This window comes from Mustelus asterias, chromosome 6, assembly GCF_964213995.1.
Source record: "Mustelus asterias chromosome 6, sMusAst1.hap1.1, whole genome shotgun sequence".
NCBI classification, from domain to species: domain Eukaryota; kingdom Metazoa; phylum Chordata; class Chondrichthyes; order Carcharhiniformes; family Triakidae; genus Mustelus; species Mustelus asterias.
In genome coordinates, this window is record NC_135806.1 from 94857488 (window position 1) to 94870963 (window position 13476).

General features: G+C 45.7%; 1 protein-coding gene across 2 annotated transcripts in view; it reads left to right on the forward strand.

Annotated features, from left to right (window-relative positions):
- mctp1a (multiple C2 domains, transmembrane 1a) overlaps positions 1–13476 on the forward strand; it is a 599923-nt gene that overhangs the window by 76736 nt on the left and 509711 nt on the right. For both annotated transcript variants that reach the window (XM_078214774.1, XM_078214777.1), the window contains exon 2: positions 5982–6056. In XM_078214774.1, the coding sequence (XP_078070900.1) occupies positions 5982–6056 (75 nt within the window). The remainder of the gene's footprint in view (positions 1–5981; positions 6057–13476) is intronic.

The window sequence follows — 13476 nt, forward strand, 5'->3', positions numbered from 1 at the left end:
GTGAGACTGGGGACCTCTGGAGGAGGCTGAGATGGATCATCCACTCAATACAGGACAATCACATTGTTGAAACTAGCAGATTAATATGCTATAATTGTTCTTTGTCTCTGCAGAACATCTTCAACTTTTGAAGCACCTTTGTTTAATTAGTTTTCCAAATGGCGAAACACATCACTGAATTCATCTGGTCCACAACATTATCAGATCTCTTCACTGATATCTTACAAGTGCCCCTTTCTCTTGTCTGGTTGAAGATATTTGACTACGTGAGAAGCACCTTCAATCAACTTTCCCTTTAAAATCTTCTTCAGCTTTTTAGAACTGGTGCGCTCCATTTTGGCTTCTCTGCCACATTTTGACAATTTCAGTGTTGAAAATCCTTCCATCATGAGTTATTGATTTTGTTTGGATCTTTCTGTACTGTGTTCATCATAGCTTGATGAGCAAACATCGGGCTTTCCTGATACTTTCAGGATCTTTCAAGTGATGTCAGAATCAAGACAGTTTACACCAAAACATCGCTTTGGTAGCTTCAGGGTGACAAAACAAACATCATGATAGAGTGTACATGCAGTCATTTACACCGATTGAAATGCTTTTGGGAAGAGATGGAAATCATAAATACACCAAGAATGTAGTTATTCTCTTCGGTCACTGAACAAGCAGTACAATTTGAAAGTGAAGCTTCGGGCTTCCTTTCCTCCCTTGTTCGTGACACAGCTTCTGCTAATACATGTTCAAGCTTATCATATGTGCTTGCATTGCTGCATGAACCTGCATTTAATATTGTAATATTCCAATTATCTTTTAGAAAGGTTTACCAAAACTTCCTTGTCTTCATATTCTATGGGGGCGATTTTCTGACCTCATCGCACCTGGAGCAAATCGCGCTGATCATGGAAAATAGCATGTGTGCCTAAAAATCGGTTTTGCACCTGGCACTAAATGGTTTGCGATCGTCCAGTCCCTTTCTGATGGCACAAACTAGATTGCTGCCTTGTGGATGGTGGCGGCCTAAGGGCAATCAAGGAAGTCAGTTACTCACAATAGAATTCTAAGACTTTGAGCTGCACGTATACCCACAACATTTATATGACTGGCCTAGATAGGTTTATGGTCAATGATAACCTTCAGGATGTTGATGGTGTGGGAGTGGTGGTAATGCTGTTGATGTCAGAGGGAGACGGTTTGACTTTCTCTTGTTGCAGAAGATCATCGCCTGGCACTTGTGTGGCACAATTGGCTTGATGATAGAAGACAGAGAGTGATTGTAGAGGGTTGTTTTTCAAACTGGAGACCTGTGACCAACAGTGTGCCTCAGGGACCAGTGTTGGGTCCACTGTTATTTGTCATTTATATTAATGATTTTGATGAGAATTTAGGAGGAATGGTTAGTAAGTTTGCAGATGTCACCAAGATTGATGGCATAGTGGACAGTGAAGAAGGTTATCTCGGATTGCAATGGAATCTTAATCAATTGGGCCAGTGGGCTGACGAATGGCAGATGGAGTTTAATTTAGATAAATGCAAGGTGATGCATTTTGGTACAGGGCAGGACTTACTCAGTCAATGGTAGGGCATTGCGGAGAGTTATAGAACAAAGAGATCCAGGGGTACATGTTCATAGCTGAAAGTGAAGTCACAGGTGAACAGTGGTGAAGAAGGCATTCGGCATGTTTGGTTTCATTGGTCAGAACATTGAATGCAGGAGTTGGAACGTCGTGTTGAAGTTGTACAAGACATTGATAAGGCCCCACTTGGAATACTGTGTACAGTTCTGGTCACCCAATTATAGAAAGGATATGATTAAACTAGAAAGAATAAAGAAAAGATTTACTAGAATGCCACCAGGACTTGATGGTTTGAGTTATAAGGAGAGGCTGGATAGACTGGGACTTTTTTCACTGGAGCGTAGGAGGCTGAGGGGTGATCTTATAGAGGTCTATAAAATAATGAGGGGCATATATCAGCAAGACAGTCAATATCTTTTCTCAAAGATAGGGAAGTCTAAAACTCGAGGGCATAGGTTTAAGGTGAGAGGGGAGAGATACAAAAGGGTCCAGAGGGGCAATTTTTTCACACGGAAGGTGGTGAGTGGCTGGAACAAGCTGCCAGAGGTAGTAGTAGAAGCGGGTACAATTTTGTCTTTTAAAAAGCATTTAGACAGTTACATGAGTAAGATGGCTATTGAGGGATAAGGGCCAAGCGTGGGCAATTGGGACTAGCTTAGTTGTTTAAAAAAAAAGGGCAACATGGACAAGTTGAGCCAGAGAGCCTGTTTCCATGCTGTAAACCTCTATGACTCTATGACTTGCTACTTGCCGTTTATTAATTCAAGCCTGAATATTGTCCAGGTCTCGCTGCACGTGGGCACAGACTGCTCCAGATTTACAAATAGTGCTGAATACCATGCAAACATTAGCAAATATCTGTACCTAGAACAAAGAACAGTCAGCACAGGAACAGGCCCTTCGGCCCACCAAGTCAGTGCTGAGACAGATCCCTCTCTAATCTAATATTTTCTTGCCTCCGCGTGGGCAATATCCCTCTATTCCCTGCCTGTTCATGTATCTATCCAGATGCCTCTTGAACGTTGTTATAGAATCTGCTTCCACCACCACCTCCTCCGGGAGCACATTCTAGGTATTCACCAGCCTCTGTGTGGAAAAACTTGCTCCTTACCTCTCTTTTAAAGTTTCCCCCTCTCACTTTTAACCTATGTCCCTGAGTAATTGACCCCTCGACCCTGGGAAAAAGACTGACTATCCACTCTATCCAAGCCTGTCATAATCTTGTAAACCTCTATCAGCTCCCTCCTCATCCTCTGATGCTCCAATGAAAACAATCCAAATTTTTTTCAACCTTTCTTCATAGTCCATATCCTCCAAACCAGGAAATTTCCTGGTAAATCTCTTCTGCACCCTTTCCAATGCATCAACATCTTACCTTATAGTGACCAGAATTGTACACACTACTCCAAATGCAGCCTAATCAAAGTCTTATACAGCTGTAACATGATTTTCCAATTCTTATACTCAATGCCCCGACCGATGAAGGCCAGCATGCCATATGCCTTCTTGACCATCTTGTCCACCTGAGTTGCCACCTTCAGGGAACTGTGGATCTGCACGCCTAGATCCCTCTGTATGCTAATATTTCTAAGGGCTCTACCATTTACTGTATACTTCCCTTCTGCAGTAGACCTTCCAAATCCCTCACCTCACATTTGTCTGGGTTAAATTCCATCTGCCATCTTACGGCCCAGGTTGCCAGCCGATTTATATCCTGCTGTATCCTCTGACAATCCTCCTCACTATCCACTACTCCCCCAATTTTTGGATCATCTGCAAATTTATTAATCAGACCACCTACATTTTCCTCCAAGTCATTTATATATATTACAAACAACAGAGGTCACAGACCTCCAGATAGAAAAGTATTCTTCCACTGCTTTCTATGCCCAAGCAAGTTTTGTATCCATCTTACCAGCTCACCTGTGATCCCATATGATTTCACTTTCTGTATCAGCCTGCCATGAGGAATCTTATCGAAGGTTTTGCTAAAGTCCATGTAGACAACATCCACTGCCCTGACCTGGTCAATTTTTCTTGTGACTTCCTCAAAGAACTCAATCAAATTTGTGACACGACCTGCCCTTCACAAAGCCATGTTGCCTTTTGCCAATAAGCCTATTCTCTTCCGGATGTGAGTATATCCTGTCCCTAAGAATCTTCTCCAATAATTTTCCCACCACTGATGTAAAGCTCACAGGCCTGTAATTTCCCAGATTATCTCTTCTGCCCTCCTTAAACAGAGGAACAATGTTAGCTACTCTCCAATCCTCTGGCACCTTGCCCATGGCTAAAAGGGATCCAAAGATTTTGGCCAAGGCCTCAGCAATTTCTTTCCTCACTTCTCTCAGTATTCTGGGATAGATCTTATCTGGCCCTGGGGACTTGCCACCTTAATGTTTTTCAAAACCTCCAATAACTTCTCCCTTTTTATCTCAACATGTCCTAGAATGTCAACATCCTCCTTTCTACACTCACCATCCATCACATCCTTCTCCTTTGTGAATATTGATGCAAAGTACTCGTTAAGGACCTCACCCACCTCATCTGACTCTACACAAATCCCCTCCACTGTCCTTATATACACATTAAAAAGCCAAGGGATTCTCCTTAATCCTGCCTGCCAAGGACATTTTATGGTCCCTTTTTGCCCTTCTAAGTCCCTGTCTAAGCTCTTTCCTGCTGTCTTTGTATTCCTTAAGAGTCTTATCCGTTCTCAATTTCCTGAAATTCATGTATGCTGCCTCCTTTTTCACTCAGCTCACAACCTCTCTTGTCATTCAGGGTTCCTGAATCTTGCCATCTTTATCCTTCATTTTTACAGGGACGTACTTGTCCTGAGTTGTTAACAACTGACTTTTAAACGACTCACACATATCAGTTGTGGATTTACCCTCAAACATCCGCCCCCAGTCTACATTCCCTAGCTCCTGCCTAATACTGTCATAATTAGCCTTCCCCCAGTTTAGTACTTTCATTCTGGGACTACTTCTATCTTGAAGCTTATAGAATTGTAATCACTGTACCCAAAATGGTCCCCCACTGAGACATTAATCAACTGTCCAGGCTCTTTTCCCAAAACCAGGTCTAAGATACCACCTTCTCGAGTTGGACTATCTACGTATTATATCTAGAAGCACTCTTGGGCACACTTAACAAACTCTGCCCCATCCAAGCCTCTGTCCTTACGATGAATGTAAAGCCATTGATGATACACATCCACAGGAGTCCAACTGAGGCAATTATCCAGAGTAGTATTCACAACATTACAATTGACAATGTTCTTGTGAAGATTAGATTTCCACTATTGCATTCTTGTTGCTAGCAAGTGGATCAGGTTGAAGGAACAGCATCCACATTTAATTATTTATTTAATGATAAATTGTGCTTGAAGTAGATAGCTCAAGGTAAGCGGTTTTTAAATTTGAAACCAACAATGCCCAGGGGATACTTAGTATAATGCAAATAAAATATATTTAAGCACTGATTCAACAGTATTAATGCACCATTAGACTACATGCTACTACAGTCCTGGTAATAGCATGCTATTAGACTTAGTAAAACCTGCTCTGAATAATTAAAAAACTGTAAGGTCTAAGAATTGTTGCTGACCATATTACTGATCCCAGTTTGCACAAAATAAACATGGTTCAAAATGCATGGGTTTAAAGTTTCCACTAATAATTACCCACTATGGAAAACTTGTTCTCCTGATTTCTGGAGCAATATAAAATGAGCGGCTGATTTGAAACCCCTCCGTCTTTGCAGGAGGATAAAAGTTATAGTTATCACCTTTGAATTATTTTGTTTTCATTTGGAGGGACACATGCTTATCTCTTCTTCTGAGCTATCTTGGACCTCTGGCCTTGATGATTCATGCTTCTCCAGTTTTTGTGTGACTGCCTTGTTCTTATTAGCATTTATAGTCATTTAGTTTCCCATAGTTCAATCTGGCTACTGCCTCCATTTTAAAGATACATTCAGGTTGAATTCCTGTGGATTTTGCCTCCACCGGTTGAGACCTTGGAAGTTGGCTGCTTTATCTGTCACCTCAATGAAAAATTTGATGTGGGCTCTTTATGAACAGCTCTCCAAGCCTATCAGTAGCCCACCAGGTTGTTGTCTTCTTTCTTGTATCCATGCTCAATGTTTCAGTACAAAAAGTATCATACATTGATCAAGGGGTGATCTAAATTGATGAACTGGTGATCTTCTCAGATGATAAAGATGGTTATGAGTGTAGAGAACAGAAACACTATCAATCCACCATATGGACAGTAGTTAGTATTTATGAAACTGTATTTATATATAGCTGTTAGATGTACTAGCACATTTTGCGTGTCAGGTCAAGTGTCAGAGTGTTCACTATAATCTTGAAATGTTGAAACATGATCGCTTGTTTTCTTTCAGGACAATTTACCCAGCCATCTTAGAACTTCATTAACTGTAGAAGATTCCACAATGCCCAGCTGCGGTGAACATCTTGTAAGTATTGCAATTTGTAGTTACATTCCTGTAACTAGGTGTGACTTAATATCTGACTCAATCGTGGAGTTGTTAATCTTTCTGTTGATGATTTGTTTTGCTTGTGTATGATTTGTTTGTTAATTTGTTATGATTACAGACTTCTTTTATCTTTTATCTGACTTTACTTATTCACTAGGGCAGTAGCATCAAATAAAGTTAAGTGGAAATTAGCTGTCCAATTGCCCCATGAGGTACTGTGTGCAAATTAGGAAGAGAACAAGTTCAATCTGCAGTGTGTGCTGAGCTAGCTCCTTTTAACTGGGATTAGTCTCTGCACTCCTGACTAGAGAGAGGAATAAAAGATAGAACTCTTGCAATTGAATATAATCCAATAACCAATGTTGGAAAGTGAGGCCTAAAGGACAATATATCGTAACAAAATTAGACTCAGCTCTGAAACCTTCCATGGGAAAATATCTTTACTATATTTTACCTTGGTTCACACTTGAAGAAAACCAGTTGGGAAACCCAGAAGCCACAGCAAGAATTTATAATTGAGGAGAAAAGTGAAGGAATTTGGAGGCTTGAGCAGGGTTACCATTGATCTGCATACTGTGGATCAGTGTCTTCCTTTCTGTAAATCTAATGAACAGAGGGCATTGCTAATAGTTGACCATTGCCTCTGGCAATGGGTAGATTATTGGTGCCAACAGCATCAGGGTCACAAATGAAAAAAATGGAACCGTTCAATGATTATGTGATATTGAAAAGAATGGTTCTGCTTTTTTCAACCCAGGAGAGTTAGGGTAGGGTTTCTACTAGGGCTTCTTGTTATGACCCACCCATTTCTATGAGTTAGTTGTCATTGCAGTGAATTTGTAATTTTATTGCTGGGTGCAAAATTTACTGGAATGGATTGGTTGCCCATTTTACATCCTGCAATATTTTTATTTCCAAGACCATTTGATTTTCCCCACTATTTCCAGCACCATCGCATACAATTTAGAGAAGAACGACAGATGAAAATCCATCACACTTTTGTGGGGAAACACAAACAGTTTTAAGAAATAAAGCTCAGTAAGATCAGCAGCATTCTCGTTAGTATGTCAGTGCTTTGTCAGAATTGATTTTACAGTTTTATCTGTGAGGCATCTAAGTGATTGATTTCATTTTTGGCCTCACATGAACCTTTTGAAAATAGTTTTCATAGCGAGACAATAGAACACGAAGCTAGCAAATCAGTCATCCATCTACACAAAGTTACAGATACTTCTCCATGGCAGGAATTTTTGGACAGTGGGGTTTCCTGGCCCACCAGCTAAAGACTCAGCAGTCCCTGGCCCACTGACTCGGAATGCGTCACTGTTGATCACAGCAGCCCTGCAAAACTAATTATTTTTCAGAAATTATTTGATCAGCAAGTCTTTTAAATCTAAACAAGTTGCAGTTTCAGCCAGGCATCACTGGTGGCTGTTTCAATGGCATTTTCCATCCATATCTGTTAGCTGATGTTCAGCTATGGTTGGATACTCATCTTATGCTTACTCTAAACAAATGGAGGCAAGATAGGAACATGGTATGGAGGAGTGTGAGGTCATATTTTGAGTGTTCTTTGTGGTGAATGAAAATGAATTGAATACCTTAATATTGCCACATTGGAAAGTACAAAAGTAATTAGAAACAGTCTCACCTTGATTAAAACTAAACTTCATGCCTAGTTCTGACATTTCTGGATGATTTTCTCATAAACTGGATAATTCAGCACACAAGTGGAAACTTATTTCAGCTTACATATATACGAACCTATGGTAAAACAGATTCTTTTCTGTAATCTTTAGCTGTCTTTTCTCTTGCATACAAATACGCACTTAGCATTTTTTACATAACTTTTACATGTTCAGGCTTGTGCATTGTGCACAGAACAACTTTCAAACATCAGTCTCCAGTGGCTTGTTGGTTTATCTCTATGGCTTGGCAAGTTTTGCAAATTCTACAAGAGTATTTATCAATTAAAACCCCCATATGTCACTATATACATGAAACTGCTCACGTATACTTACTGCTGGCAGTACAAAAATGTTAAATTTCAAACACAGAGGGGGCAATTTTACCATTGCGTTGCGCCCGTTTTTGGGTGCGAAAACTTGGTAAAGTCGGGCATGAGGTGAATAGTGCGATCCGTGCCGATTCCCCCTTTATCAAGGCCTGTAAATGGCCGCGATCAGCACCTCGCCCGAAACGGGCGCAACGGCAATTTAAATGTACTTGCATGCATTTAAATTAAATTAACCCGCCCAACTTTACCAGCACTCCCCCCGTATATCACTGCGTTCGCCAATCCCAAATCGGCACGAAACAGACACGCTCAATATAACTCCGATTCGGGCGCTTCATCATGAGGGTTAGTAAGGAGGTAAGTGCATGGAGTCCGATGGCTCTCTGCAAAAGCCATCTCGTGGGATTCAAAAGCTACTCATGGGTGTCTTGTTGTTGTAGCCATTTTCTGTCTTGGGTCAGTGGCGGCTGTGTGAGGGGGGGTGGGGGGCTGCTGCTCTGCAGGGTCTCCGATGTTTGTCTTGCAGCACAGACCCGGGTCTCAGCACTGACCTCGGGTCTTGCAGTGCTGCTGGGTCCCAGTGAACTCAGCTCACTCCCAGCTGAAGGATATGCACAAAGCCCTTGCAAATAGCACTGCTGCAGCCTCTCAACTTTGCAAGGAGTTGTGATTGTGGGGAGCATGTGGCTGGGGGAATTGGGGAGCAGGGGGCGCTGTGATTGTGGGGAGCATGTGGCTGGGGAATTTGGGGGCAGCGGGGGCTGTGATTGTGGGGAGCATGTGAACATAAGAGCATAAGAACTAGGAGCAGGAATAGGCCACCTGGCCCCTTGAGCCTGCTCCGCCATTCAATAAGATCATGGCTGATCTTTTTGTGAACTCAGCTCCTCTTACCCGCCCGCTCACCATAACCCTTAATTCCTTTACTGTTCAAAAATGTATTTATCCTTGCCTTAAAAACATTCAATGAGGTAGCCTCAACTGCTTCACTGGGCAGGGAATTCCACAGATTCACAACCCTTTGTATGAAGAAGTTCCTCCTCAACTCAGTCCTAAATCTGCTTCCCCTTATTTTGAGCGATGCCCCCTAATTCTAGTTTCACCCACCAGTGGAAACAACTTCCCTGCTTCTATCTTATCTATTCCCTTCATAATCTTATATGTTTCCATAAGAGCTCCCCTCATTCTTCTGAATTCCAATGAGTATAGCCCCAGTCTACTCAGTCTCTCCTCATAAGCCAATCCTCTCAACTCCGGAATCAACCGAGTGAATCTCCTCTGCACCCCCTCCAGTATATCCTTTCTCAAGTAAGGAGACCAAAACTGTACACAGACCCCAATGTGGCTGGGGATATTGGAGGGAATTGGGGAGGCTGTGATTGTGGGGAGCATGTGGCTGGGGTAATTGGGGTGGTTGGGAGAATTGCGGGGGGTGCTATGATTGTGGATGTGCTAGGGGCAAGCAGCATTGCATTACCTCCACATTTGTTCTCCCCACCTCCCCGCCCCACCCCATCCCCCGCCCCCTTCAGAGTGACGAGATGGCTTTTGCAATGCAACCAATTGATTTTGCTGTTCTTTTGGTTGCTGCTGGAGTTGAAGAGGAGGAGCAGGAGGAAGAATTGCGGGCACAGGAGGCCCAGGCCTTATCACTTGTAGGACCAGAGGAAGATGACCACCAGAGGCAGGAGGTGTCTGCCATTCACCCAGAGGGGGGGCATAGGAGAAGGAGGGAGCAGAGACCCCGGCAGTTCCGTGCACGAGTGTCCTTCGAGCAGATGTCAGACATCGTGCAGGGCTCTGTACTGGGACCTCTGCTATTTGTGATATATATAAATGATTTGGAAGAAGGTGTAACTGGTGTTATCAGCAAGTTTGCGGATGACACAAAGACTTGCGGATAGCGATGAGCATTGTCGGGCAATGCAGCAGGAGATAGATAGGCTGGAAAATTGGGCGGTGAGGTGGCAGATGGAATTTAATCCGGATAAATGCGAAGTGATGCATTTTGGAAGAAATAATGTAGGGAGGAGTTATACAATAAATGGCAGAGTCATCAGGAGTATAGAAACACAGAGGGACCTAGGTGTGCAAGTCCACAAATCCTTGAAGGTGGCAGCACAGGTGGAGAAGGTGGTGAAGAAGGCATATGGTATGCTTGCCTTTATAGGACGGGGTATAGAGTAAAAAAGCTGGAGTCTGATGATGCAGCTGTATAGAACGCTGGTTAGGCCACATTTGGAGTACTGCGTCCAGTTCTGGTCGCCGCACTACCAGAAGGACGTGCAGGCATTAGAGAGAGTGCAGCGAAGGTTTACCAGGATGTTGCTTGGTATGGAGGGTCTTAGCTATGAGGAGAGATTGGGTAAACTGGGGTTGTTCTCCCTGAAAAGACGGAGAATGAGGGGAGATCTAATAGAGGTGTACAAGATTATGAAGGGTATAGATAGGGTGAACTGTGGGAAGCTTTTTCCCAGATCAGAAATGACGATCACGAGGGGTCACGGGCTCAAGGTGAGAGGGGCGAAGTATAACTCAGATATTAGAGGGATGTTTTTTACACAGAGGGTGGTGGGGGCCTGGAATGCGCTGCCAAGTAGGGTGGTGGAGGCAGGCACGCTGACATCGTTTAAGACTTACCTGGATAGTCTCATGAGTAGCCTGGGAATGGAGGGATACAAACAATTGGTCTAGTTGGACCGAGGAGTGGCACAGGCTTGGAGGGCCGAAGGGCCTGTTTCCTGTGCTGTACTGTTCTTTGTTTGTTCTTCTTTGTTTATCGTGTGCCACCGACGTCACCGACTTTGAAAAGAGACCGTGTAACATCTGTGCAACCTGTTGCAGGACCTGGCACCTAGAGGTGGGGGGGGGGGGGGGAGGGGCTGGCGGGGGGGCACCCACTCGCGGTGGCTGTCAAATTGACGGCCGCTCCGAACTTCTGTGCGACTGGTTCTTTCCAGGCCTCCAGTGGAGATGTCTGTGGCATCTCCCAATCTTCCGTGCACACCTGTGTGAGGCAGGTCACTGAAGCCCTGTATGCCGGGCTGGGCAGTTCATCAAATTTAACCTGGACGAGGCCCATCAGGAAGCCCGGGCTGCAGTGTTCGCTGCCATAGCGGGGATGCCAAACGTGCAGGGGGCGATCGACTGCACACACGTTGTCCTCAAGGCCCCTCTACAGAATCCACGAAGGTTTGTTAATAGGAAGAGGTTCCATTCCCTGATTGTTCAGCTAGTGTGCGACCACAATATGACCATCGTGCACATCTGCGCCAGACATCCAGGCAGCGTGCATGGAAGCTTCATTGTCAGGAGCTCGGACCTCACGGAGGCATTTGAGGAGGAGTCCAGGCTGTGGGGGTGGCTCCTGGGTGATATGGGTTACCCGCTTCGGACATGGCTGAAGATGCCTGTGCGGAGGCCTGTGTCTGAGGCGGAGACCCGCTATAATGAGGCCCATATATCCACCCACGCGACAGTGGAGAGGTGTATTAGGCTCCTCAAGATGCCTGGACTGATCCAGAAGGGCCCCCCAGTGCAGCCCCTGATCTCCTCCCACATTGTGGTGGTGTGCTGTGCCTGGCACAATCTGGCTCTGCAGCGAGGTGACCTCTTGGAAGAGGACGTGGAGGATGACCAGCAGCAGGAGGACCAAGAGGAGGAAGAGAACGCCTTGAAACACCAGCCAGGTGGTGGAAGGCTGACAGCTCAAATGCGGCATGCAAGGGCAGCAAGGGAGGCCCTGATTACCAGGTGGTTCATTCCCTAGGGGATAGTGTCTGTGGGTCCCCCCACCCCCCCGCAACGCCTTCTATATATCCTGCACATTGTCACACCAGAGTGGTGGACCTGGGTACTCTGTGTTAGTGAGTTTTTTGGCAGGCAGGAGGGTGGTGATGACTCACTAAGCAACATTATGATGATGCCAAGGTGCAAACTAATCTGATTCCTACCTGAGCTCCGCATGCCTGCTGGCACCTGGGCCCATGTCTATGTAGTGGGTAAGGGATCTGAAACCCCCATACAGGGCCCTGGGGCGGGTGGGGATCGCTCGTGGGGTCTGCAAAACCAATGGCTTCCTTTTCTCAGGGACACAGCATTGAGGGGCCTCCCCAACTGATATCAGCATGAGGCATCCGTCGGGTGATCATCAATGGAGCAGGAATCATAATCAAGACAAATTAGTCGCAGGTGGGTGTTGAAAAAATATTTATTTACAATAAAGGTGTTTAGATAAGCTGGTGAAACATAAAAGCTTGTGAACAGAAAACGTTAAGGTGCTTACATTTCTTTCTAACTAGTGCAGCCCTTCACCCGTGCCATCTCAGTGCAACTACAACTTCCTAACCTATGTGGCCTACCACTATGTCTCAGTGAATCCCCAGACTGTATATCGGAAGTGGAGGGGGCCAGCTGCTGACCTTGCCCCGTGGCCTGTGATGCGCGTAGCAGGTGTTCTTTGGAGGCCCTGGACCTTGAGGGCCCTGGCCTGCTTCCAGGTGGCTGGGATGTTTCCATGACACCCTCTTCATCCCGCTGCCCCTGAGATGCCCCGATGTTAGGAAGGGAGGAATCAGAAGGTGTTGCCACAGCCACAGTCTCCTGGCTGGAAGGCCCCGGCATGGGCTTGAGCCCTTCCTCCTCCCTTGGGGTGCCTGTTGGCCCCTGGGTCACTCCATGGGGCAGTGGCGCTTCTGCAGGAGCTCCAGAAGCTCCGGTGTCACCTGGCACTGCTAGTCCTGGAGGACCACCTGCGTCCTACCCATGGTGGTCGGCCCCTCTGCAATGGCCACTTGAGTCAGGGGGCCATCTCTCAATGGCCGCAGCAAGTGCCCTCTGAGACTGGGCCATGCTCTGCAAGCCCTCAGCCATGGCTCTCTGAGACTGGGCCACGTTCTCAAGGGTTGCTGCCATAGCCCGCTGTGTCTCAGTGCTGTCCCACTGGGTCTCCTGCAAGCTCCCGAGCCTCTCAGCCATGGGCCGCAGAATCTCGAGAAGCTTGTTCAGTCCCTCAGCTGTGACCTGTTGTGACTCGGCCATCGCTTGGAGCCTGCCACTCATGGTGAGGATCCCCTGCCCCAGGCTTTCCACTGCAGACACCACCCTTGCAGTGTTGGCCTGGGAAGCACACAAGACAGGCAATAGCTGGTCCACCTGAAAGCTCTAGGACTCCTCCCAACAGCCTTGCAGTTGGTCCAGTGTGGCCGTCATTCTGCATTCCCTGGCTCCGTTGCTGCATCTCCAGCAGCTGAGGGAGAAGTGATTGCAGAGGCCCAGCATGTAGCCTGGGGCCAGCTGAGTCCTCGCCTCCGGCAGGCCTCTGCTTGCCAAAGGCCTCGGACATTCCCTCCTCCACCCGATGTACATCAGCAGATGTGTCGT